Source organism: Lathamus discolor, chromosome 15, assembly GCF_037157495.1.
Source record: "Lathamus discolor isolate bLatDis1 chromosome 15, bLatDis1.hap1, whole genome shotgun sequence".
Taxonomy (NCBI): domain Eukaryota; kingdom Metazoa; phylum Chordata; class Aves; order Psittaciformes; family Psittacidae; genus Lathamus; species Lathamus discolor.
In genome coordinates, this window is record NC_088898.1 from 7314922 (window position 1) to 7340955 (window position 26034).

Here is a 26034-nt window from a genome sequence, read left to right on the forward strand (position 1 = left end):
GAGCTCCTTATGATCACTAAGGAAAAGGCTGGGTTTTGTTTGTTTGTTTCAAATGAATACATTAATCATTAGTAAAATATTATGCACTTCATCAAATCTATTAATCACTTGCTATTTGTCAAATAACAGCTCAGTCATATATTATCAGAACGAAACATTTATAATGTGTGTGTATCTAGTCATCAGATGATTTATTCCGGCTTTTGTGGACTGAGTTAGTTATTGACCAGTTTAAAGCACTGCTCCCTTGGGATGCAGGGATATGTTAGGTTGTGAGCTCTTGGACCATGTTTTCTGTCATTCAGCATCTGACACCACAGAGTCCTGTGTCTGGGTTTCCTTTTGACACTACCTCAATAACCATAGCTAAAACTCTCTTTAGCCAATGCCAGGTCTATCTGAGGTAGGAAAATACAACTACTAATTCAAGATCAAACTATGATCTGAGTTCTCCATGTTCTTGTAAGACCAGTGCCTGAACCCAACACCAAGATCCTCATCCCTTCTGAGATATCTCAACTATTTAGTGTCTCTCCACCTCCCAGCTGCAGGAAAAGAGGCTTTAAAGATCCCGGTTCACTGCTCTATGATAGATCACACAGTTTTGGTCACACTGGGAAAGAACAGAGGAGTCCTTTACCAGGTCCCTCCCAGCTCCCTCTCCCATGCCAGCAAACTGGCCTCCTTCCAAAAGTGCCTCAGCAGAGCGAAACTACGTGACTGACACTCACTGACTGCCCTTGTCATCCGTGACCAGCATCCCAGGAGGCTGCAGCTTCTTCCATGCCTTTATTGGTGTCAAACAGCACAGCCTCTCCCCTGGGTTTTATTAGGGAAGCTGATGCCAAATCACCCAGCTTCCTCCTACTCGATAAAAAATATTTATAACCCAGTAAATTCTAACATATCAGCAGCTTGTTATGGAGGGAAAAGGTCACTGGGAGAGAAAGGAAAGAAAAAAAGATAGTGCCCTTCCATCAGAATCTCTGGCTGGGTGTATATGAAGGAGGCAGAGGCAGGAAAACATCTTTCAATATGGTAAAGTCTCATAATAGAAAATGTTGCGGCAATACAGGCCTTGTTTCTTCAGATAAATATTTAATATAGATCACTAAAGATTAATCGAGTACAGAAAAGAGTTTTTCCTATGGTTGGTGTAAAGAAAACATCTTCTTGTTAATTTATTATGGAGCCTGAAATGAGACAAATCCTATAGAGAGAAATGCAGGGTACAGTTTCCATAGAGAATCAGTGCACCACACCAGGATTTATTTAGTGTGTGGGTAGAGGACTTCCCAGAACCAGCTGCAGCTTGGCATTCATGTGATGAAAATCCCAGTGTAGGAAGAAGCCTCACAGACTCATCCGTGTTCTGCTGATCTGATTCCTGCAGATCCCAGGGTTTCCAGGAATGGTGAGACTGTAACACCTATGGGCTATTGAGAGCGTGCTCTAGCCTGGGTGAAGGCTGTATAATGACACGCGTACCATCCTAAGCTGCTCGCTCAGGAAAGGGCAGTCAGTTCTTTAGGGGTAAGGTGATGTCCCAAGCTTGCTGTGAGGAAAGAAGCTCCCAGTCTGATCCTGAAGGCTGCTTGCTTTGGCCAGAAGTCCCCATAAGAATCTCCCTGACAGCTTCTCCAAGGCATTGTGACCATTTCACTGTGCTCCTGACTGTACTGGACAGCAAAGAATCCATGGTGTTGGTGTGATATTTCCATCTCTCACAGTGCTGGGGCGCGCTTAGTCAGCTCTGTTGTGATGGGTAAATGATGGGACCTCTTTGCTACCTACAACACCGTCCACAGAAACTGTGTTCCCAACCCTTTTGCAGCATTAAATAGGACAGTTACAGAGAATAAGTCATAAATAGCAGCAGAGGCAGTATGAGGGAGAAAACAAGAGTCACAGGCAAAGAGGGAGAGAAAAAAGATCCAATTTCAGCTGAGACTGAAAGGGAACAAACAGTCGATGAGATGAAGAGCTAGATGGGGGTTGTTCCAGATGGCTAGCCCCACTGACGTGAAGCCTCTTGCACCACCAGCATCTTGTGATCAGCTTGTGAAGGAGGGGGGACTGTTTGCCCTTAGATGAGCAGTGGATGTGGGTAGGAGAATCTGGCAGATCTGTCTGTGCTCAGGGACGGGTGAAATAGAGGAGCCCCCTCCCAAATGTGTGTTTTAGAGACCAGAGTCAGCTCTGGAGAGAGGGAGGTGGTAACATTTTCCCCCCTCTCCAGCAAGCCCTGCCTAGTTGTTTCTCTACAGGTGGTACTTTGTTCTCCTGCTTGACCTTTTCCTGTGGACACCTTTCCTGTTTTGGGAAAGTTCATATCAAACAGTCTCAAAACAGTAGTCCACATGTGCAGCTCCCCCCAGGAGAGAGGCCAAGAGGAGGAAGGTGGGAGGTATCCCACTGGTCATATCCCACTCATACTGCTCTGTGCAGTGCTAGGAGGCATTCAGGAAACATAGCTAAGAAGAAGATGGGAAAAGCATGGTTAGATAAGGATAGTTGCCTTTATTTTTGTGGCGTGGGCAGAGTGTCTCTTTGCTGCCATGCCTAGCTGATCTTGCAGGATACCTCTCTTTTGGGTCACATGGAAGATGGTGGAAGGACAGAGAGGATTTAGCATCTGATATCCCAACCCAAAGAACATTGAACTAGGACTTTACAGAGTCACAGCTTCCCATCTCCCACTCTATCAGGCACAATGTTTTGCTGTCTGAAGAATTACAGTCCCAAACCTCTAGGATAGGATAGGGAGGTCTTTTTTGCAGACCACAGGCCTTCAAAACAGAACCTAAGTAACAACCAAAAACCTAAGTAATAATCCTTTAGTTCTACCACAGGCTGCAGGACTTGCTACAGGTGTGACTGAATGGCAGGCTCTAGCCTGGGGCTGTCTGCTGGAAAGACTAACAGATTTTTAATAGCTGCAGGGCTTCTTGCAGTCATCTAACACAAACCTAATCTGTGTTTAGAACATTTATTTGTGGCACAGATTTGGTCAGGAGAATTGCAACAGCTAAACCAGCCCCAGGCTAACCCATGGCTGATCAAGGGGCCCTTCTCTCTGCGTACACTGTGACTGCACTGCAGTTTGGCCCCTGTCACCTTGGCAGGGGCTTTGCCGCTCTGCCTCTGCTTGTCATGCTTCATATTCCTGCTGCACTGAGCCACGGATATAATCTGTGGAACACAAACATGATTTTATAATACGTTTTCTATGCAGCCAGGATAAAATGCCAAAGAGCATCAGAAGACAATCAGTCAGTGAAACTCTGCGCTGCTGATGAGTGTGCTGTTTGTGATGGTTCAGCACCCAGGAAGATTGAGGCTTTAAATACAGCCACCACCTGCCCTTCCAAACATGGGGCAAGGAGAGATAGGCAGGCAGGGAATGAGGCTCAGGGAAGAGGGAATACCCAGTGCAGCTGCTGTTCAGAATAAGTTAAAACAGGAGCAATATCAAAGCCTCTAAAAGAGACCTTAGTACGGAGCCACTGCTTCTTATACCTGGACATCAGCAAATTAGCCAGGAGCTGGGCTTTGCGAGAGGAGCAGGGACAAATGGGTCTGCTGCAGAGCCAGTATTCGACATAAACATGCACTTATTGTGAAGGCCTCTGGGTGATGCTCTTGCACAGGGTCATATAGTTGATTCCTCCCATTGGAGGCAGCTTTAAGACGATTCTCCCCACCAGTATCAGGCTTGCAATAGCCCCTGCACCGGACAAGTTGAAGTTTACTTCAGGTTCTACATCCTGCGACAATAATAGGGTCTGTAGGATGCTAAATCTGTGCTGCTCAGCTCGATGCAGCAGCTGGAGAAGAGGAAAAAGAAAATGAGGGCTGGGAAACATAAAGGGAAGGAATTTCACCAAAGATTAGGAGAAAGAAGAAAAGTGAGTGCCTTGCTACAGAAGGGACTGCTAAAAAGCATTCTGCTGGCTCAGAGAAGGTAGGGATGTAGCCCAGGGATAACTACCTAGCCCATGGTGAGGAGGCATGGGTTTCTTCCCCTTCTTCCTGATGCTTCCTTGGGCACTGGAAGTTGTGAGGTTCCTATTCAGTAGCAGGAAACAGCAGAACCAGCTCTCTACCAGACTGCACAGATATTTATAGTTATTTATTTTTCTCCAGTAAGAGTTGGGGGATTCATACTCGCTTTTTTCCTGTCTCCTTTAAGTACTCCAGGCTTGAGTCATATAATTGTATAACTCACAACTTCCATTAAAAAGCAAATAAGAGTAGGCTGTCTTTTAGGATTGCAAAGAAAAGCCAGAAAATATGAGTCTTTAAATCTTAAACCCCAGAAGGCAAATAAACAGCAGTGCAGATATTGTTGTTTTGTTCAGTAGATAAATATATACATATGCATGTGCTTCAAAATGCTGGGGTCCAGTTCATTATGTCTGAACAGAGGCTCAGATGTGCAATAGAACATAATCCTTCATTCAGCCATATGTATGGCTTTAGTTAGCGTAAAGGGAGGATGCTTTTACTTTGCCCAGTCCTCACTCCATAAAATAGATATGAGGGGAGTTCTCCTGCAGCATCTGATGGCCCCAGACCGTTTCCAGTATCTTTCCTTGGGGAGACCATGACTTTAACTCAACACATATAAAAAAGCCTACCATGAAAGAAAACATAGGCAAGAAGGGAAAAACCAGCCCCACAGACACTCCCACCCAGACTCAGCAAACGATTCCTGAACCACGATGAAAGTGTTAAGCAGATACCTACTAAGCCAAAATGAAAATCAGAGATCTAAAAACCCTTTCTAAAGAATAACCCCCTTTACCCTCTATTTCACTCTTTACTAAACTTAAAAACCCCTCCCCACACAGCTGAGCTAATTCTCCCCTAAATACACTTTGAATGGTGAGGTTATAAATCCCTGCAGCTGGACCTATCTTGCAACATAGGAGAGAGTTTTGTATTCAGGGGAAAAGGACTCTGCCCTTTGTTTAGCAGCAGGGCTCTGTTCCTGCCTGTAACCATAAGTTTGGGTGGAGGAGTGTAACCCTGCTTACAGCTTAGGGATCTGCTGGGCTTTGACACTGCTTTTGCTCATGGGGTTGGATGCTGCTTGCACTAAAGAGGGTTTTACTCTTAACTTCTTCAAGACCTGAATTTCACATCTGGACTTTAGCATGTGAGTGGATTTTACTGCTTTTGTAGCTGAATTGAGTGATTTGTGCTCTGTGCATGTTGTGAGGCAGTTTTCATGTACTACCCTTTCACTGAGCTCCCTCCACTATGCAGCAGATTTGATGTCCACAGCATAGATATAACAACCCCTTTCAGCTATTTAAGATGTGTTTGAAGCTTAGCTAAGAAAGGTGGCCTTTTTTTCATAGAATCACAGAATGGTTTGGGTTGGAAGGGACCTTTAAGCTTCGGTTCCAAAACTTGCAGTTCCAAACCCCTGCCATGGGCAGGGACACTTTCCACTAGAGGAGGTTGCTCCAAGCCCTATCCAATCTGGCCTTTTTTACACTGAAAGAGTCTCCTGGCTATGCTTATTTATAACATGGCAGGAATTCGGACAGGCACAACCTGCAGTGGTACAGATTAGCATTGCTGGAGGCCTTGGAGCTCTTCAACCTTTTCTCCAAGACTGTCTGGCATGTTGTTTGCTGATTTGAACACAACAGTCAACAATCAACACAACCTTCCCAAAGGAAGTGGTTTGCATTTCATTAGATTGATTTCACAGCCTTTGGGGTCCTACTACCTCATAGAAGATAAATGCCGGGGTGTGCAGCGGATCCTTCTCACTTTTGCTATAGATAAGGTTCAACACCAACTGTGGCAAGGCTCTAACTCATTCCATGTTTTTCCACTGCTTGCACTTGGCTCTGGTGTCCTCCTAAAGGGTTGGGGTTTGGGAGCCTATGTGTGGTGGTTTTAATAGGTGTGTACTTCTGCTCTGTGACTATTGTGGGGTTGTGTTTGTACATTGCCATCACCACCATCATCATTAGCCTTACTCAGTGTGATGGGGGAAGCAGGACAGGCCGAGAGAACCCTGAACATAGGCTAAATGGGCAGCAAATTTAGCCTTGACCCCACCATCTCCTTTAGCGCTTGCTCATGCAATACTTTGGCCTCCCTCTAATACTTTGGCCTCTGGGTTAATTTTGTCCATGATTGTCCTGTATGCTGGATCTCTTCCTTGGAGAAGTTGTACGTCTCCTGCTACCTTCAGAAAGCGACAGCTTCTCTGTCTACAGTGACACATTCAAAAGTGCTTTGAGGTCCATGTATCAAAGTCACAAATAACAGCTAAAGGAAACGTGGCTCATGACTGGGAAATTGCTAAGCATGTGCGTGCTTCACAGCTTCACAAACCGATCCCAGCAAACAATGCGTTTGCAGTCACTACTCCTTGTTCCCTGGATAGGACAGGGCAAAAAGAAAGCTTTTCCTTTGTGAACTGTTGCACAAAAAACATGGTTATCTTTTTATTGCAGCCCATTTTGCAACATGCAAAGAGACTGCCTTTCTTCAGGAGCTTGTGAGTTTGGATTTTACTGTAGTCTTTTTATTGCCTCCATCAAAACATGTCTGAGTTGGAAATGGCATGACTAGGAATGAAAATTAAATACATCAGACCTGATTCTTGTTGAAATGAGGGGGGTTTTTTGAGCAACCAGGGAATGTTCAAGGCTTTCTCACTGCTTGTGTTCAGGGTTTCTTTTTGCTAAAGAGGGCTGTAGTCTGAAGAAATGGGTCACCTTTTTCCTAGAGAAAATGTCTTCCATTTTACTGTAATTCTGAAATGTCACAGGCTTTTGGGGACAGAGTTTGGGGTTTTTTCAATCTTGAACAAAGCACAAATGTCTCTGATTATGGATGGCTTGAATTTTGCTGCTGTTATACTCTGCAGCCTAATTATTTCAGCTCTTCACCTCTTACCTTCTGCCCTTCGACAGCAATTTCAGGCCCAGTCACCATCTGAATCCTATCCCAAGAGGGGGCAGTCTCTGCATATACCAGCTGTGTATATCCCTGCTTGATGGATGTCACTGTTAAAATAGCAACCCTTGGTGAATGGCCTGAACTGAACAGCACAGTTTGAAAACCAAAGGGCTATTGAGCCACAGCTCTTAGGGTAAAGGCACAGAAATGGGTGAGGAAACATGAGAGGAAACCAGGTTTCTCCTAAACCAACTTGAAGGAAATGTCACAGCTATAGGAATAAAGTAGAAAGTATCAGTGTGAGAAAGGATTGTGGTTTTATGATGTCAAAACACTTTTTGTTCACTTGCATTTAGACTTCCACCATGTACTTGTGAATGTACTATCACTTGCAGCAGCATGGGTGATGAAGGTTGCTAGTCCTCATCACATCTCCTGAGTTATTCTGAGGCTGTGACCATGTGTTGGATCTAGGTATGGCTTGGGGAGCAAGCACTGATTGGTCTGTTCCATTGCATCTCAGCAGGCCATGATTTCCCTACATATTCTCTACATGCAGCCTGCATCATGCCCTTCCAGCTGAAGGATGTTCCCTAGCTGGAAAGGTTATGGATGCCTTCACTTCACTTAATGTGGACCAGAGTCCCTCATGTGGCCTGCAGCAACAGATCCCTGATGTAAACAGGTGGCTTTGCCAACTGGTGAAGTCTTTAGGCATCCAAGCCACCCACCAGCACCAGCCTTACATGATCACTCATGTCTCCATCAGCTGAGAATGACTCAGGGGCAAGGGGATGTGCGAGATGGGACAGCTTTCCCATTTTCCCATCACTGCCTGTCCTTGCTGAGCCCACAAGCGTGGTAGCTGTGCGCAGGTGGCTCTGCCAGGATAGCCTTGAGGGCAGAGTTGGGGATAGGAGGCAGGAGGGGCTTTGTATTTAAACATCACTTTTCTTGTTTCCTCCTGAAAGCAGTGAATTTGAGCCTTTGCCAAGTGAGTAGCACAAGTGACCAGAGGGGGGGTGATGTCTCCATTTCCTAAGAACAGTTCAAGTTTTGAAACATGGCTCCATGCTGTGTTGGAGGAAAAAAATTGTGCTTTTGGAGTTAAAAAAGGGTAATCAAGGCTAAATTCCTGATACTTGCTCTCCCAGCATTGATAAATGCTGTGCTTAATTTGCCAGTTGAACAGTAGCCAGGTACCCTTGCCTGTAATGTGAGAAATTAAGGTTCAAGTCCACATTTCTCACAGTTATTTCATCTGAGCTGGCTGTGAATCATGATAAGTCAAGAGCAAAGCTTGGGGTTATAGTGTCAAAGGCTGAGGTTATCAGCTTGCTACAGCTAAAAGGGAAAAAAGCCTGTAGTGCACACACCTAGATCTTCAGGAAGTAAAGCAAGTGCAAATTAATGAAATTACTTGTTCCAAATCAAGTTCTTGTTAAAGCCTTTGATTTGTGCTGTTGTGTTCATATGAACACTGGTAGGCAGTGAATATAATGATGAATTTTGGGGCAGGGGTCCACAGGATAAAGAGTGCTCACCATGACTTAGCATGGGACAGTCCTCCCCTGTGTGATGTTAGGTGCACTATAAATGAAAGTTGTTCTGCTGGTCTTGCATTTCAAACTTGCTTTTAGAAGTAACAGGTTTAAATGCTTTCATGCACTACTTACCCATAGGAGGAGGGAGTTTAAACTTCAGTAGTTTAATCCTCTAACCTACTAGAGTCCAAAACCACCAATGTGAAAAGGTCTCTCTTAGTTGCCTCACCCTCTTGTGTCTTACCTTCTCTTCCAATCTGTTGTTGGCTAAAACCGATTGACTGATGTATGCCATGAGCTCTCTAGACAAGGACTGTATGTTGAGCAAAGCAGTGCACAAGAAGGGAAATGGAAGAAGTGTGGAGAGGAGAACCTGAAATCATACAGATTATCCCAGATTTCCTCAAGACTCTCTAAAATTCCTTCAGTCAATCACATGTTTCCATCTGTTGCTTCAAGTGGTGTTCTTTGAAAGCAGCTTCTTGACAGCTCCTTGACTTCCCAGGATCTGCATGATCCTGAATTCTGAGTCAAACTCATAGAAATTGCAATCCAGGAGATCAAGCTATGAAAATGTCAGTGCTGTTGTAATCACAGCTATAGAACTCAGAATGCGTGGTTCATAGATGTGTTTCTCTAGGCTAGCTCAGGTATTTTAATGGGGAATTGGTCTGGCTGTATCTCTTGTGATTTTTATACTGATTCATAGTGAAGGAATGGGTGTCTCTATTGTCCATTGCAGTGCTTGGAGCACAGGACCCTGCAGCCTATTAGAATAGTTTCTTCAGTAGCTTAATAAACCATGTCTGGTTTAGGTAAGCTTTTAGGATGAAAACAGCAACAGGACAGAACATTTGCTCTTGCTGATAATGTTTGTTAAGCTGCAGCAGTGCTAACAATGCTGGGAGCTCTTGTAGACATGTCACTCCAGCTTCCAGCAGCTGGTATCCACCACGATGTAAATTGTAGTGGATTAGAAGTGCCTTCAGCCCAACGCTCAAACCAGCTGAAATGGTGTTAACAGTAATGGGAACCACTTACAGCAAGTCTCCAAGGGTGGACAAGGCTTAAGTAGGCTGGTGTTGGAAAGGGCGTCTCTAGAGCCTGAGGTGGGTGCTTTTGTGCTTTTTCTTTTGCAATGAAATCTGCCCAAAGAACACTATGGGAAAGTTGAATGGAATAAATGTCCCACAAGTAGCTTACATTGCAACTGAAGGGTGGGAAGAAAAGGAATTTAGCAGCTGGCTTGTGTGAAATGTGGTAACAAATGAATAGATGAGAGATGAAGGTAGCTGGTGATTTAGCACAGTAAATTCTAAACATCAGAGTAACCTGAGGCTGCATAAACATGTAACTTGAAGGTGACTATTTGGTTCAGGGGGTAGTAACCTCCTCTACGATGTTTACTTGTGATTGATCACAGTGTTGCTATGTTTAGATTTGAAGTCAGAGCTAGGAATCATAGCCATGGCCTGGCCATGGTCTAATTTAACAATAAGCAACCTTTGTAATGATCAGATTTAATGGCCTGTCTCTTAACTTGTACTTACCTATGCTGAATCACTCTGCTTTGACTCTCTAGTAATACATTTATTCCAGCTTCATCCTTTTTTAAACAAATCAATGTTCTCAGCACCCAACAATTACATGTTGCCTCCCAAGAGAGCCAAGTGTAGTCCTATCCTAAGCGAGAACACAAGGCTCAGAGTCACGTCTGCCTGATTGGTTTTTAATTCAGTGCTGGAACAATCTGTTTACCTGGTGCTTTCAAGGGCACAGGAAATCCTCCTAACTTTGAAGTCATTTCTTATCACTTCTAGCAAACTTCAGGTCATTCTGGATCTATTACTTGTCCCCCCCTCACCTCCTATGGAAACAAACCCCAAAACCCTCAAAGTTTTCAACCATAGTTCATGTTTTGAAGGAAAATATTAGAGATGAAAACTCAGTTTGTCGCAGGAAAATCCAATGGGATGAAATTATTGCCTAGAAAAGGGGAAGTAATGAGGTTTCAAACACCTCAGCCAACACCAAACACATGGCCAAAGCGTGTAGACCAAGGGGAAGAAACCACAGCAAAAGATTCATCCATTGTCCTTTGCAAGCAGGAAGGTGATGGAGTGAGTAGTTCAGAAGCAGTGTTTTATCAGCCCTATGATTGAGTGATCCAAACACTGATAGTCTTCTCCTTGGGTTCAGCCTTATCACAGCAAATGTCCTTATAGAAGTAAAACTGCTGCAGCCAGCACAGCATTTATCAATAGATCAATAGTCAATTTATTTATCTTATTCACCTGCCAGCTGTCATCTGCTTGCCTGTCTGCTTGCCTGCTTGTTAAGCTGAAAGCCTGACAGCATTTTGCATAAGTGATTTCTTTTTCATACTTCTCTGAAATTAGATTTTGGGGAGGGTTTTTTTTCCCCTCTCTCTTTCATGGCAGAGCTTCAGCCTCTAATTTGGAACTAGTTTGAATCTACGGACTGGAGTTTTCTTAAATAGATTAGGGGGGATGAGTGCCAAACCCTCACAGGAAACTAATTCTTGTAGGTCCTTTGAAAAGCTCAGCTTTGAAGACTGGCTTCTTCATGCTGGCCTACTTAGAGAGGAGGCCAAACTGCAGAGGAAACTGCTAAAGGAATATCACACTGCTCAGCCTGGGGCTGTCTGGCATTTTGAGGGCACAGACTAGAAATAAACCACCACTGACCCTATCATAATCACAGATACCACACACACCCCCACCCCTATACAGACACATTAAGGCAGCTCTGGCAGTAAAAGATAAGCATTGTAGTGCTGTTGTCATGCTCATATCCTGCCCCCATGGCGTTGTTTGCTGAGTCAAAGGCTTACAGTAACCTGGAAGAGCTATCACCCTGAGAACTGGAGATAACTATTCCTTTGTGCAGCCTATGATCAGGACAATTGGGCTAAGAAAAGGAAAGACAAAGATTTCCAAGCCAACAGCTTTGTTGTAGCAGCACCTGGAATGATTCTGGAGGACTTTGGGACAAGTTTCTGGTGTGAATACAAAACTTGTTTTTTACCTGGGCAAGGCTTAAAATCTGTTTTGGTTCACATTCATTCTAACGGCTAATAACATTTTTTTGCGGTGTACATAGGGGTGTCTGAAAATATCAGTCTTTTGATGATTGTGAGATGCTTGGATGAAAAGAAGATGCGGAGACATGCCTAGGCACATGCTACTATATATACACCAAAAGCCAAGACAGCAAGAAGGCTCTTGGAGTTCTCTGTCTCTGGCTGGAGATCCTAGTGACAGCAGAGTCAATAATGTGTGCAATATGCCAGGTAGAGGACATTGTGATGTTTGTGTCTTGTACTGTCACTGAAGAGGGTGTTGCCTTTGGGAAGGCTCTGTCTGCTCATCACCTACGGGAGCTGTTGATGGCTTTTCAGCTGTGATCTGTAAGAAAGATAACTGCTGAACAGAAAGGAGCTGCTGCTTTTTCCGTGCCCAGTTCCCAGGGAGCGCTGGAGCTGCTCCTGTTTGCTGAGTGTGCACTGTGAGTGGGATGCACTAACCGCCCTGCAGGCAATCCATCCAGCAGCAGGAGGTGCTGGGGTGTTCCAGTCATCACGACAGCTACAGGCTTTGTTCAGTGCCATCCTGCTCTGCTTTTTCCCTTTTCAAACAGACTCTGTCTCGAGCATTGTTTAATGCATTTAATTTCTTTCTGGTTTCCAGTGCCAGCCCCTGAGGTCTGTACTGAACTTGTTTCTTCACTCACATCCTTTAGTTGTCTTGGCCATTTGAAAATGGGGAATTTAATTTGCTCTGATAGCCTCTCTCTTTCAGGCTTCCCTCCCCGGGTAGCGAAGCTCATGCCCTTGGACTCTCCTCTCCCTGCTGATGCAGCAGTGGGTCTGGGTGATGCACCCATTCCAGGCTTTTGGCTTTTCCTCTCTCTTCAGTATTTTCTCCTGCTTTTTCCTGTTTCCCTGGAGGGGTCATAGTGCCACTGAGACAACCCTGGTGACCCCCTCTCTCTGATGTGTATGGCCTTGATGCAAACTATGAAGGGGAAAGTGTTTTCTCAGCTATAGCCTTATACAAATAGAACATCCCCTTACTGTTACAGGGAGGAAGGGCTTAAATGTGCATTCCCTGAGGCAGTACTTCATCCCTCTATTTCCTCTCCTTTCCCCCTTTTTTGCATTAGCACCACCTACCCCTTCCAGCTATTAGAAGAGTCGACTCTTCAGTGCTTTCACCAGACATTAGAGAGCAGACTCTCCTCTGCTGACCTGGCATGCATTTGCCTGGGCACACTCCACATTAACACGGGCTGTCTACACTGGCGAGACATTAGAGCATAAACAAGTGCCTCTCCCCCCACTATTCAGACGTTAGGTCATAGTTTCTCCTTATTCCATCTCCGCATCAGAGATACAGATTCTTCCTCCTCCTTGCTAAGAGGTTTATCATCTCTCCAAAGCCCTTAAAAGCTTCCCCACTAGCAGACATTCAGGTCCTTGCTGGGGGTTTCCCCTGAGGGTCAGGAGACTGTACTAATCTTGACTGTATCATGGAGTGCCATCATAATCCTGGTCAAGTTTGGCAACTTCTTCATCTGGAAAATGAGCATCAGTGCACTATTTCTCTCTATAAGTGCCTTGAGACCTGTAGAGGCTTTACCTGTGCTTTCCAGGCAGTACCAGTGAGACTGTGGTGTCCCTGATGGCACTGGGAAGCAATGATAGTGAAATGGGGTCTGAGAGTGGTTTCTGGGAGGAAAGATTTCAATGCCCTTTTTGCACACAACATCCCTGAATCCAAGGCCTAGGTAAATCACCCAAAGATTCACAGATTGAAGGCATCAGTGGAGATAGATAAGAGTGCACTTACCAGTGCCATGAACTCAGTCTGGGCCAATAGCAGCTGCTTCTGCAGGAAATGCAACTCAGTCCTGCATTGCAAACTAATAGAAAACCTGCTCTTGGAGGTGTTTTACCACAGACTTCAGGAGTTACAGGTTGGATCATTCCAAAGGTCAGAGCTATACAGTTCACTGCAAACGTATTTCACCTTTTTTACCACCTCAGTAACGCTAAGTAATTTCACTAGACATATCCATTAATGTTAAGTCTATTTTCTAAATCTCTACCACTATCTTGATCTCAGGTGCATCTTCCAGCACAGAGTTCTATAGGTTGTGTGGAAGATTGCTAATATTAAAGGCTTGCTTTCAATATACAATCCTCTGGAACTGGGGAAACCAAGCTTAAAGTGTATTTTTGGTCATTGATCAGGAAGCTTCATAATACCAGATCGTTTGCCTGAACAATCCCAACCAAACAAAGGATACAGCCAAACGTTATGCAAAACCTTGGAAAAAAGCTTGGAAAATATCATTAATAAATTCAAATAATGCATAAATTATAGGTAATGGCAACTGGCTCATGGATATTCTATGAGCAGAAGATAAACATCTGAGTTAGTTGCATAAATTATTCATCATAACGTATTTGCTCAGCTTTTCTCATCAGCTATGAAAGCCACACATCCAAATGTTAGGAAAGTATAACAGAACTGGGCTTTCACCTCAATGATATGCCCTAGGAGCAGGAAGCCCCAGGGAGGGGTGACATACATAGGAAGTAAGGGGGAGCAAAAGTTGTTTTAGATGTGGATTCTGCTAAAGGCTTCTCTTCTGCGTGAACAGGGACTGGAATTGTCTCCTGGCATCAGGCAAGGCTGAAGATATGGCAATGATTTCTTTTGAACCCCTCCTTTTGCCTGCTGCCAGTGGTATAATCAGATGTTGTTGAACCTCATGTAAAAAATGAACCCACTTTCCCTTTGAATACACCATTTACCATGTTTTCAGTCTCTGTTCCTACCTTCTCCCATCTTCATTGTTCACTGCTTTCCTGTTTTACAGGAAGTAATAATTGTCTCTTTGCAGAGAAGCACAGATGGCATTTTTCCTATGTTTGCTAGTGATAATCTTTATGATAGGAACATGGGAATCTCTATTTATTATAAACCTCGCCTGTCTTTCAGCATTCAGATATACCTCTTCCCATGCAGTGTAACAGCTGAAGGGACCATTCCTTCCTTATGCGAAGGGGGTTTCCTTGTATAGTTAGATCTGGCATTGCAACACAAAATGGGAATAAGAGCAACCTCTCCCTGTAGTGTCAGACAGAAGCTATTTACCTTTAAGGTTTTACCTATCTCAAAAATCAAGTGTGGGACTCCCAAACATATCCCTTCCACACATTCTAAGTACTGGGATTGGACACTCTTCTGGGATAGCAGATGAAACCCCCTATGTTCTACTCCATACAGTGAACACATTAGTAATGTACTGATTATCTGCAGACAACTTTGGAGCCAATGGTCTGTTTTCTCCACTCCTTGTAGTAAGATCCTGGTGTAAAGGTTATTTTTGGGTCTTTTTTTTTGGCCCTTTTGATGGTTTTTTCTAGCTAAGACCAATGTTTCTGGGGATTTCAAGGTTTGACACTAATGGCTCTTTGGATGAGATAAGAAGGGTGCTTTGTTTTGGCATTTTTACTTGGCTTACAAAAGCCTGGAAGCTATGGAGGGGGCTTTAGCTCAGGTGTAAAGAGGTATTTAAGTAACAAGCTGGTACTTTCCTATTTTAATGAATGCAGCTGCTGCTGGGCAGCCTGGGGTGTTGTGATGGGTGCAATCTAAATACATGCATGACTGCATTAAGTAAAACAACCTGATGCACACAAAGTAGGATCAACCTGGGGAGAAAAAGATCTGTTTTGGGATCCTGGCTTTGTAACTTAAAACATCTTCTAAATCTGCCTGCTTATCAGGTTCTCTACCTGCAAATTGGGATTGCTGGTGCTGGGTGACACAATTTGATAGGAAATGCAAAATATTGTCAAATATTGTCATTGCTATTGAAATGGGTCAGACTGGGTGTCATGGATTAACTCACATCACCAAAACAGGGTTGGGCCACAGGATCCCACTGAGAATGCTAAATCCAAGTGAAGGTTTCCAGTTTTTTGTTAATTCTTAGGTTACAGCTTGAGCTGGGTGCCTCTGAAGAGGGATCCCTACTCCAACTCATGCCTCTCATACCTGTACTACCAGCGCCCATCCCCAAGTCCAACCACTTAATATTGGTCAGTGGTCGCTCGTTTTCTTATGGGCTAGCCTTCTTCCGAAGGTACTTTGTTCTCTTGGAGTTGTTTCCTTGGTCCTTACCTTCTTCATCCCACTTGTATCTGCTAAATCCAGCTGGTTCTGTGTAAGCAGCATTAATTTCCTCATAGTTAACTCTCCATCAGCTCTTGCAGCTGGAGACTTCAGCTACTTCAGCTGCTAATGTCAAGCCGCTAATGCTAAACAGGACTATTCAGAGAGACTAGTTAATCTAATTCCTTCTGTAACACTGGGATAGAGCTCATTTTCCCGTAGTAACCAGTATGGGGAGATGTTTTAGTTTCGTGCTGGAAACAAATTGCCAACCCGGGATGTTTGTGCTGGAAACCGTTGCCAATCCCGGGATGTTTTGGTTCCTACTGGAATGCGCTGTTGCCAGCCCCGGGCTGTTGGGCTCCTGCTGAGCAGCGCTTGCACAGCCATTCACACAGCGCTGCTCTGCTCCTCGCACCCCACCAAGCAGCTGGGGGGGTACAAGGGGTTGGGGGGAACACAGCCGGGACAGCTGATCCCAAACGACCAAAAGGGTATCCCAGGCCATATGGAATCGTGCTCTGAGTATAGAGCTGGGGAAGAAGGAGGAAGGGGAGATGTCGGGAGTGATGGTGTTTGTCTTCCCAAGTCACTGTTACATATGGTAGAGCCCTGGTGTCCAGGGGATGGTTGAGCACCTGCCTGCCCATGGGAAGTGTGAATGGATTCCTTGGTTTGCTTTGCTTCTACTTGTCTTTATCTCAATCCATGAGTTTTCTCACTTTTGCTCTTCTGATTCTTTCCCCCATCCCACTGAAGGGGCAGTGAGCAAGTGGCTGTGTGGGGCTCAGTTGCCAGCTGGGGTTAAAACCCCAACACCTACTACTTAAAGCTTTGTCTTAAACCTGAGCTACAGGAATAAGTGAATGAAAAGTGACAGAGAAGCTTGTGACTTGATTATTTGGAAGAGAGCTTAAGATAGAGCAGGTGAATTGCAGGAGAGAAGTTATAAATAATATCCTTGTCTTTTAAGAAGGCCTTGCTCAATAGTTTTCTAAAGACATTAATAGGCTTCTCACCTTTTAGGTGCTCAGCTGGTGATGTTTGAGGCCTGTCTTTTAGATCACAGATGTGCAAGGTCTTCTCTAGACATTTCCCTCTGTGTTGTTTCAGAATGGATACCTGCAATAAAGAGCTGCTTTTGCAAACATCACTTTTTGCCCCCCAGTAACTCTCAGTTTAAAAGGAGGGATTTGAAAATCACTTTATTTGCTTTACAAAAGGAAAAGAAGAAACTCAAAACCTCAGTTTTCATCCTGGCTTCTGCCTATATCGGAATTGATCCTTTCAGGTTGTATTTCCAAATGATCTTTTGCTGTACTCCTGGTGCTGAAAGATTAAGATGTTTAGAGAAAGTGTTTTCTTCAGCCTTGCTTTGCAAAAGCATGCCACAAAGGCTTGTGGACACAGGGATATAGCAATGATCAGATCAGGCTAGATCTGCAGTCAAACTGATAAGCTTTTCTGACCAAAACCAGGATTTTCTGCTTTATGGAGAGGTTTGAGACCTCAAAGTGTGTGTGGATGATAGGGCCAGCCTACTTCCTTTGCTGGAAACGACATGCAGCCCTTTTCCACATATCTGCAGACTCTGAGGCTACCTCCTCATCAGCCCAGATCGTGATCCTTAAAGTGTATTGTCATTGTGCAGTAATGTCTCTCCCCTTCTCCTCACCCTTTCTCTGTCTATCCATGTGTGTATCCATGAAGGGATATTCAACAGGATTGTCCCTTTCTCCCTCCTTTCCTGCCCTCCGTGGCTCTCCCTGCCCTTCCAGACTCAGAGCCTCACCCCTGTTGTGTTCCTATGCTGTCACACAGGGAGTTTGCCCGTTGGAAGGTGAGGAACACAGCCATCGAGCGGAGGGACCTGCTCCACAATCCACTGCCCCTGATGCCTGAGTTTCAGAGGAGCATCCGCCTCCTGGGCAGGAGACCCACCACGCAACAGTTCATCGATACCATCATCAAAAAGTACGGCACCCACATCCTCATCTCTGCCACCCTGGGAGGTAGGTGGCAACCTGGGCGGCTTCCTCACATGGGTGGTGGGGAGGTGAAAGCATTGGGCAGCACCTACAAAGCACCTTGGACGATGGTTGGTAGCATGGAGCCAGGATGCAGCTCCACCAGCTGAAACCTGTCCCATCGTCAGATGGTGGGAACACCCCTGGAGTAGAAATAGCCTTTGCAAATGAATTCACAATGTGATGTGTGTGCATTCAGCATCTGCGCTACGTGTGCACTGGTGCTCCTCTGACAACAGCGTGTGTGTACCCGTGTGTGTCAAGATAAACATGCTTCATTTAGCTGCGAAGCCTGTCTGTCATTCCTGCTCCTCTGTCCTTCACTTGACAACTGAATGTGTGATCCCCCTCCTTTTCCTTTCCAGAATGAACCGAAATTCAGGGGGGAAAGCATCTTTTCTTGCTGGAACTGGAGGAATTTTAAACATCTCCAGGAAGAGGGAGTTCAAGGAGTTGGGCAGGGAATGTGTGCAGCCAGAAAGGCCTGTGCTGAATACATAAGTGAGCACAGTAATGTGGGGTAGGCTCTTGCAAAAACAATAGTTGAGTAAAACTCAGTGTATGTGCAAAGACTGCAGAGAGGCTTGTGTGTGCAAGTGGAATATGTCAGTGATGACATAAGATAGAGCACTGTAGGGCCATTAACCCATAAGCATGCACAGCTGTTGGTGCTGCATGAACATTTCAAGTACTGAGTATTGGAAACAGGGTGAAAAATAGCAGCTCCTTGATATTTGCTGCTGATTTTTCTTTATCTCTTGTATTATTTTTACCATTCTTTACCCCTTTGGGGTGTGCATTTAAATGCTTTTCTTTTGAGAACCGCTGTCTGTTAAGAGGGATTCTGCAGTGCAAAAGGGTCTTAATTTTAGTACACTTCGTTGCTGTGGCTTCTTCTAATGTACCTGACCTCCAACCTTGCCACTTTGCGAAGTTTGCAGTGAACTTTGAGGGATTTCTGGCCATCTGTCTGTTCCCAAAGCATTCTGCAGACACTGGGGTGAGACGGAGATGAGATTAGATGTGTGCATATGATTCATGCACAAATTAGGTGGTAGGTAAATTGGCACAATTCCACTGAAGTCAAATGGCTTCTCATGTGGCAAATGTCCTTCAAAGGTCCTCGGGCTGCTTTTGCAACCCAGGCAGTCAAAACATCCCTCCATCTGCAAGAAAAGTGAGAGAAAGCAGGTTCCTATGCACTGACGAGTACAAGCGGCTGCCTGCATCAGGCCTTAATGAAGTCTGCATAAAGATAAACTGCTTTTTATTGAGGAAATCACTTTTCAGGACCATATTTTACAAGAGCCAGCCAAGTAAAGACTCCAGTAAAGCACTGAGAGTGGTTTTGTGGGTTTGCTATTTTTCCCATTGACATTCCTTTTTCTTGCCAGTCGCATCCATGGAAATCTGAAAGAAGACCTTTGATGGTGAAATATATTTTTAATTTTGCCTGGCTGAGGTTGTGAATTATTCACAGGGGTTTGTTTCTTCTCCTGAGTTTTACAACACAACACTTTTAAATATGCAGAGGCTTGTAACGAGAACTGGTGGTGGAGAGGAGTGCTAAACGCTCCATCAGCCCAGAGCATGGTGAGCAATGGGAGGGGAGCAAAGAAGGGTTTATCTTGGCAATGGCAGTCCCAGAGAAAATGTAGATGAAGCTGGGTATGCATTATGCAAGGAGGACACATTCTAATCACAGGCTGTGGGCTAAACACCACCACCGGGATATAAAACCAGGCATGTCCCGGCACCCTTGTTCTCCCAAGACTTTATGGCTCCTCAGAAGAGTAACAATGATTCTGCTTCGGATTACAGTGGTTTGTAATTTACCTGATGTCTTATTAGGTTGCAAAGGAGTGACAAGCACACAGGAAATTGTTCTGCTTTTAAATGCCAGCTGTTGCATGGTCCCCAGGAGGCTGGGTGATGGATCAGGCCAGCCCACCTCAATCCAGCAGCTATTTTCACACCTGGCCACATGAGGAACAGCTCTAATGCTTTTCAGCCTACAGAACAGCCACATCCCCCTTGGGTCCAATAAAACCCAGCTCTGCTCCAGTTTAGTTCTGACAAAGGAATTGGTGAAGGGTCATTTTGAGGGCACCCATGCTCTGGGAGGAAGCGCACAGAGCTGAGAGGCAATTTGCAGGGAAAGCCCTAAAGGAAAGGCAACTTTGAACATAGCATCTGCTTAATAAATGAGAAATTAAGACTTAATAATGCAGCAAAAGTCTGTTAACCTCTCTTGATCTAAGTGTTGCTTTCTCATGCACATGCTCCATGGGGATGCTGTGCTTTTCCACATCTACACACATGCGCATGGAATAGGTTTCCAGCAATGGTATTTCTGGTCAGCGCCCTTAACTCCTAGGGGCATTATTTGTCCCTCAGGAAAAGCATCAAATCTCATGGTCTTTTCTTTCCTGCTTTCTCTTTCTTACTCCCACTGGAAGGGTCCAAACACCTCAGAGAGGGGACAAAGTGACAGCTTTTTGTGGGGAAATCACTTATCTGCACTGCCCTAGAGCACAGGTTTATCCTCTGTGAGGTCAGGAGCTGTTTCAGTTGCTCATTGCTTGTTTTGTGCTGTCTAGGGACAGAAAGCAGGTGGATTTCCTGGTGATCTGAAAGCAGTGGTGTTGCCTAATACAATTCAATGCAGGCCTCCTGGTTGCTCTGTCCAAGGCATCTCCAATCCCAGCATTCCTCTAGCTAAAATGAACTAGTCTGGAGTGAAAAGCTTCTGATTTTTGTGCCTTGACTGTTAACAAAGGTGTGACAATTTTCCAGAAAAAGCTGGTATTTTCCATTTACTGGTGGGATTAAAGAGTTGCTGCCTGGATCCAACAGGGTCCTCTGAGAATTGCAGCTAAGGGGGGAATTATCGAGGTCTTTTCCCTCCTGTCACAGCCTTACAAAGAGGTGACAAAGCATCATTTGTGTCTGCTGCATCTCCACGCTGTTAAATGCTTCTGTTACATGCAAGATACAAAACTTTGGGCTCTTTCACACAAAATCAGCCTATCTTTTCTCAAGCCTCTTAGTTAACTCCTATTCAGGCTTCATTTTGGTGGCAAACAAGTTTTCTCATGCAAATTCACAGAGTCTGACCTTCCTTCAAATCCTCCTGTAGAAGTCACCTGAAAGCCGAAACCTGACAACACATCAACAGTGGCTGGGCATCTGGTGTGTGGTGACCGCTGTTTCTTGTGCTAATCACAGTCATCTTATTGCCTTGTGCTTTGCTGCCTGTCTGTTGTATACAGCTGTTGTCTCCTCAGATATGTGGAGTTTAAATGCTCTGGGACAGGATCTATCTTTCTGCTGTGTGTGGCTAGAACCTGATGTGACAGAGCCTTGATCCCTGCCAAGGCCTCCTCATGCTGCTCAATGTACAATGACGATAACGGTGATAAAGAAATCAAAGTGGCTCATTTCCCAGGGAAAGTGTATTTGTGTGAGGTAACAATGAGGACGCTGTTACTACAACAGCTTTGATCGCGGGCAAAGGATATGATGTTATTCTAAAAAAAATATTAAAGAGAGAAAGTTTTCCATGCCAAACTTGGCCACTTTAGCTCCTGTGAAGCCAATTAAAAGATTTCAACTGATCGATTCTTTTGATGAAAACTATCTTCTTTCCACCAAAAAAAAGTTGATTTTTCATCTTAAAGCCAAAGGCTCAATCTTCAACATATCAATAGCTTGAAAAAAACCCATGAAATCCAATAAGAAATATTTTGATTTTCAGCCAGAATATTTTGGGTTTGTTTTCAGGCATTTGGCTTCCAGATGAAAGCTGGAAAATATCCAGGGAAAGCAAAAGGGGGATGGGGGTGGGGGAAGTTTTTGCATGTATGCAATAAAAGAAATTATTTGGACAAATCAAACTACTTCAGCTAATAAGAATTTTGAAGAAAAGTGCTTGCTCTCTAAAAAAACACAATATGCAAGAATGCTGAAGAGCAAAACATTTCTTGGCTAAGAAAGTGGTAGAACATTATTTTCCTCTTTGACCATGCTACCATTGCCAGGGGCGATGTATTCATCAGTGGTTCATCTATCAAATGAGAACAAGTGTCATTCCTCTCATTAAGAGAGCTATGTAGAAATGGCACATTTCAACCGTGGGTGTCTATTGTCTTTGTTAAAATCAGAGCTTCACATGTTAAGGGTGCACTATAGGTTTCTACCCTTTTACGCCTCCTGTAGTGCCAGCCTTATGTCAAGGATGAGCTGGATTTTAATCTGGCTCATCCAGCACAGATTGAACTTTTAGGTAAATATTGTTTCTCAGCTTTATGTCCTTTTCATATCTCTCTTGTTACATTCAGGTTTCTGCTGATGTTTAGGATGGTTGGGGCTCTTTGGTATTAGCTGCCTCACTCACACAACAACTCTATGGTTACTGGTTCAAAATCACCTCTTTTCCCTTACCTCATAGAATATTCTTCACTCTCCACTGAAATTCCCTGAATGAGACTCTGGGAGAGGAAGAAAAGCAGAAACAGTGGCTGTTTTAAATTAGCTTTCTTATTTGTTCTTTCCTCTGATTGCTCCCTTTCACTCACTTCCCTGCCCTTATCCTTTTACATGCTCACTGGAAGCTGAAGAGGTGCGTCTAGCATTTATCCTCTGTACCAACCTACATAACTGTGTCCTAGTGGCAACTTAAATCATTAGTAATTCATTTTAGATATCAGGTCAGAGACACCTGCATAGAATTAGCATCTTCTCCCATTGGGTGTGCATCATTCTAGCAGTGCTTCCCACAGAGAAAAGCATTCCTAAAGAGGGATGAGTGCTCTGAATCCTTTCCAGCAGTTGTGGTAAAGCTACGCTGGCCAATAAACATAGAATCATAGAATAGCTAGGGCGGAAAGGATCTACTCGATTCAGTGGAGCTGATCTACAAGTGTGGTGGTCCTGACCTCTCTGGCTGAATAGAGAAGGAGGGTCTTGTATACTAACTACAGTGGAGTTCTGGTACTGGTGAGGAAAAGTGGATGCATTTAAAAGTGCTTTAGGTGTTCGACTTTTCTTTCTTCAGGTGCCACATGTGACATCGTATGTTCCTGTTCAGATGAACCTCCATGGCAGCCTGAAATCTCCTCCTTTTCTTTCTGCTGCAGGAGAGGAGGCCTTGACCATGTACATGGACAAAAGCCGCCTCGACAGAAAGTCAGGAAATGCTACCCAGAGCGTTGAAGCGTTGCACCAACTTGCTTCCTCCTACTTTGTAGACCGTGATGGCACCATGAGGAGACTCCATGAGATCCAGATCTCTACCGGAGCAATCAAGGTATTGTCTCTTGCCTTGGGAAAAGAAAGAAGATTGTGTGCCCATACTAATACTGTAGGGATTTGGGCAGGACTTGGCTAGTCCAGTGTGATGTCTTTTTTGATCACAGGTTGTTTTGTTCCTGCACTGAGTTCCTGGGTAAATTGTTCTCTTATTGACCTTATTGAAGAATTTATTTCCCTAGGGTGAGTAATAACTGGAAAGAGGGAGGGTATTCAGTGTGATAGTTGTGTAGGATAGGAAACTTCCACTATGTGTGGTCGTGACCTCTAGAAGGGAGAGAGGGAACAGCTAATCCAGATCAGAGATGGAGGTTGGAAGTGAAAGGCAGGTCTGTGAAACGGACAACCACATCCAACCCAGGAGTATTCTCATCTTGCGGGTGTAAGACTGGTGAACATCTCTCAGGTGAATTTACTACAAGAAAAGATGAAAAACTCAGTGTGGCATTACCGAATGAAACGGACTGAAGACACAGCTTGAGGGTTGCAGCAGGACCGAAGGGAAGCTGCTCAGAGCATACAAAATAGGGAAAATGGCTCTGCAGACAAAGGCTGCCTTCTCTGAAAGCAATCATCCTATACTGGGGAGGGATTTTATTGTTGCAGAGTTCACTCCAGGGAAGGAGATATGGATGGAGTCATCATTGTTAGCCATTTCTGAAAGGTTTCAGCTCTGTGGCGTCTCATGGCTGAGTCTGTTCCCCTTTGGGTGGGAGATTGTATTGAGATATTGAAACAGTGACAGCAGATAATCACCCTTTGTGAATTCAGGAAGGGCAGCTCTCCTCCGTATCTGGAAACCAACAGCAACCACCACAGCAACAGCACTGCAGGTCATCTGTGCCTCCATCAATCCTCAGCACAAGGATGGTGTGCAAATATGTTGTTGGGAGCACTAGGCACTGTAGTAGGCTGGAAATCCATCTCTGTGTCTTGCTTTCCAGTAAGAGAAGCCAGGGAATAATTCCTCTACTGGCTTCTGATGTTCTCCAATGGAGATCCTCTATGAGAAACATCAATCTGCAGGCCCTCGTTGCCAAGCCCAGAATAATATGCAGCACCATAAAGAAAGCAGACACAACTTGCTCTGTTTTCACTTTTGAGTAAGCCAAACATGAGCTGTGTCTGTCCAATGTGGGGCGTTTTTTTTCCCTGTTAGGGGAGATGCATTTTGGATTGCATCGGTTGCTGACAAGGAGTCAGTATATTACAAGGTCTGAAACTGCCTGGGGAAGATGTGGTGCTGCAATCAAAGGGAACACTCTCTGTTTTCTACATCCTCCATAGGTAACAGAAACTCGGACTGGCCCCCTGGGCTGTAACAGCTACGACAATCTGGACTCTGTGAGTTCTGTCCTTCTGCAAAGCACTGAGAGCAAACTCCACCTGCAAGGTAGGGCACAGGAATGAGGGAGATGGATATAGAGCTTGGAGTGGGGGATGAAATTGGGGGGGGGGGGGGGAGAAACCTTTTTAAATAGCTTTTTCAACTCTGTTTGCTGTGACTGCTGCCTTCACTGTAAGTTCCCTGAAGCAAGACTAGTGGCTTCATATGATGCTCAGCACAGCAGAGCCAAGGCTTGACAGGAACTGAGCTACAGGCACAAGGAACTGCAGGGGGGACCTGTTGAAGTGCCTTTTGTCATTTAATTTTGATGGACTTATGCATATAATATATACACCAATATAAATAAATGTGACCTTTTCCTTTAATACTGAAGGGGCATTCTGTCCACGTCTCTCTCTGTCCCTCCCAAATTGCTGATTCGCATAAGAGGTTTGCAGATCAGCTTTTGGGACTCTCTAATGACCGTAATCTTTGGGAAAAGTCATAGAGGTTTTATTTGGATGCTAGAAGCCATGGCTTCAGTCCCAGTTGGGGAGCTGGTCCAGAAGTCAACAGATAGAGGTCATGACTGAATTAATACATACATACATGCTGGTTAGCAAGAAGTCAGCTTCAGTAGAAGGAGGAAATTCACTGGGTGTGTAATTTACTAAGGTTATTCCTAAGTTTTTTGACAAAATAAGGAAATGTGGGGTTTAATTGCTCATTTGCCCATCTGGTTTTATTTCTGGAATCCTTGTACTTGCACCAATTTTAATTTTTCAGATGAATGGGCTACATTACATCTTCCGCTTAGAGTATAATTTGGCAAGTGCTGTTTTAATCTTGGTTGCACAGAAAGTGGGTTTCATTTACTGAGTCATGTTGTGGGTATATTGTTGTTGTTGTTATTATTCTCCTTTAAAAATAATAGGCAGGTTGTTTTCACTATTCCTGTGATTATCTAAATCACTGAGTTCTGGTTCTTACCTAATTAACAATAAGTGATTTGAGGCTTTTTATATACTGCAATGATGGCTGGTGGTAATGAAAACCCGAGCATGACACATCAGATAACTAGGTAAACAGTTAAATAAGCAGACAGCTGGGTTTATAGGCAGACAAAATGATAAGTAGGCGAATCAATACATCCCTATCGGCTATTTGATTCTACAAAAGAAGAGAAAAAGCAAAATGCCTGAGAGGGGGAAAGGAGGTGGAGGAAGAGGGAAAAATTAGGAGATGAGGTACGTAAGGTGGATGAAGCTGTGATTTCTGATGGGAGTAGACAGGGACCTCAGGGGTCAACCACACGTTGCATAAGCCAGTGAAGAGAGACCAGACCCATCCAAGGTATACAGGGAGGAAGGTAAGAACTCCTCCTAATAGAACAAAGTGACCTTTAAAGCTACACCTGAGTTTTCCACCTAATCTGAAGTGTGGTTCTTGGGATAATTACCCAGGATCCTTCCTCTGCTCTGAGAGGCCTCATTAGGAATTAGTCACAAGGCTGCAGGTAATGGATCGTGACCGAGTCTCCTCTGATCTGATTAGCAGCTGAGCATAAGCTGCTAACAGAAATCCATGTTTCTACCTTTGTGTCACTCCAGCTCTGAGGCTGGCTTAATAAAAGAGCAGCTTCTTCATGACAGGGAGAATTTCTGTTTCTGCACTTGCTGCTGCCCAGC

General features: G+C 44.4%; 1 protein-coding gene across 3 annotated transcripts in view; it reads left to right on the forward strand.

The window, feature by feature from the left end:
• BRINP1 (BMP/retinoic acid inducible neural specific 1) overlaps positions 1 to 26034 on the forward strand; it is a 106893-nt gene that overhangs the window by 62352 nt on the left and 18507 nt on the right. The window contains exons 1-4 of one of the 3 annotated variants that reach the window (XM_065695725.1): positions 4944 to 5161; positions 17504 to 17694; positions 22848 to 23017; positions 24307 to 24412. In XM_065695725.1, coding sequence (XP_065551797.1) covers positions 5160 to 5161; positions 17504 to 17694; positions 22848 to 23017; positions 24307 to 24412 — 469 coding nt within the window. In that variant the 5' untranslated portion in view covers positions 4944 to 5159. Of the gene's footprint in view, positions 1 to 4943; positions 5162 to 9555; positions 9584 to 17503; positions 17695 to 22847; positions 23018 to 24306; positions 24413 to 26034 lie in introns of those variants that run through there. The other 2 variants (XM_065695726.1, XM_065695724.1) reach the window with 2 other exon arrangements.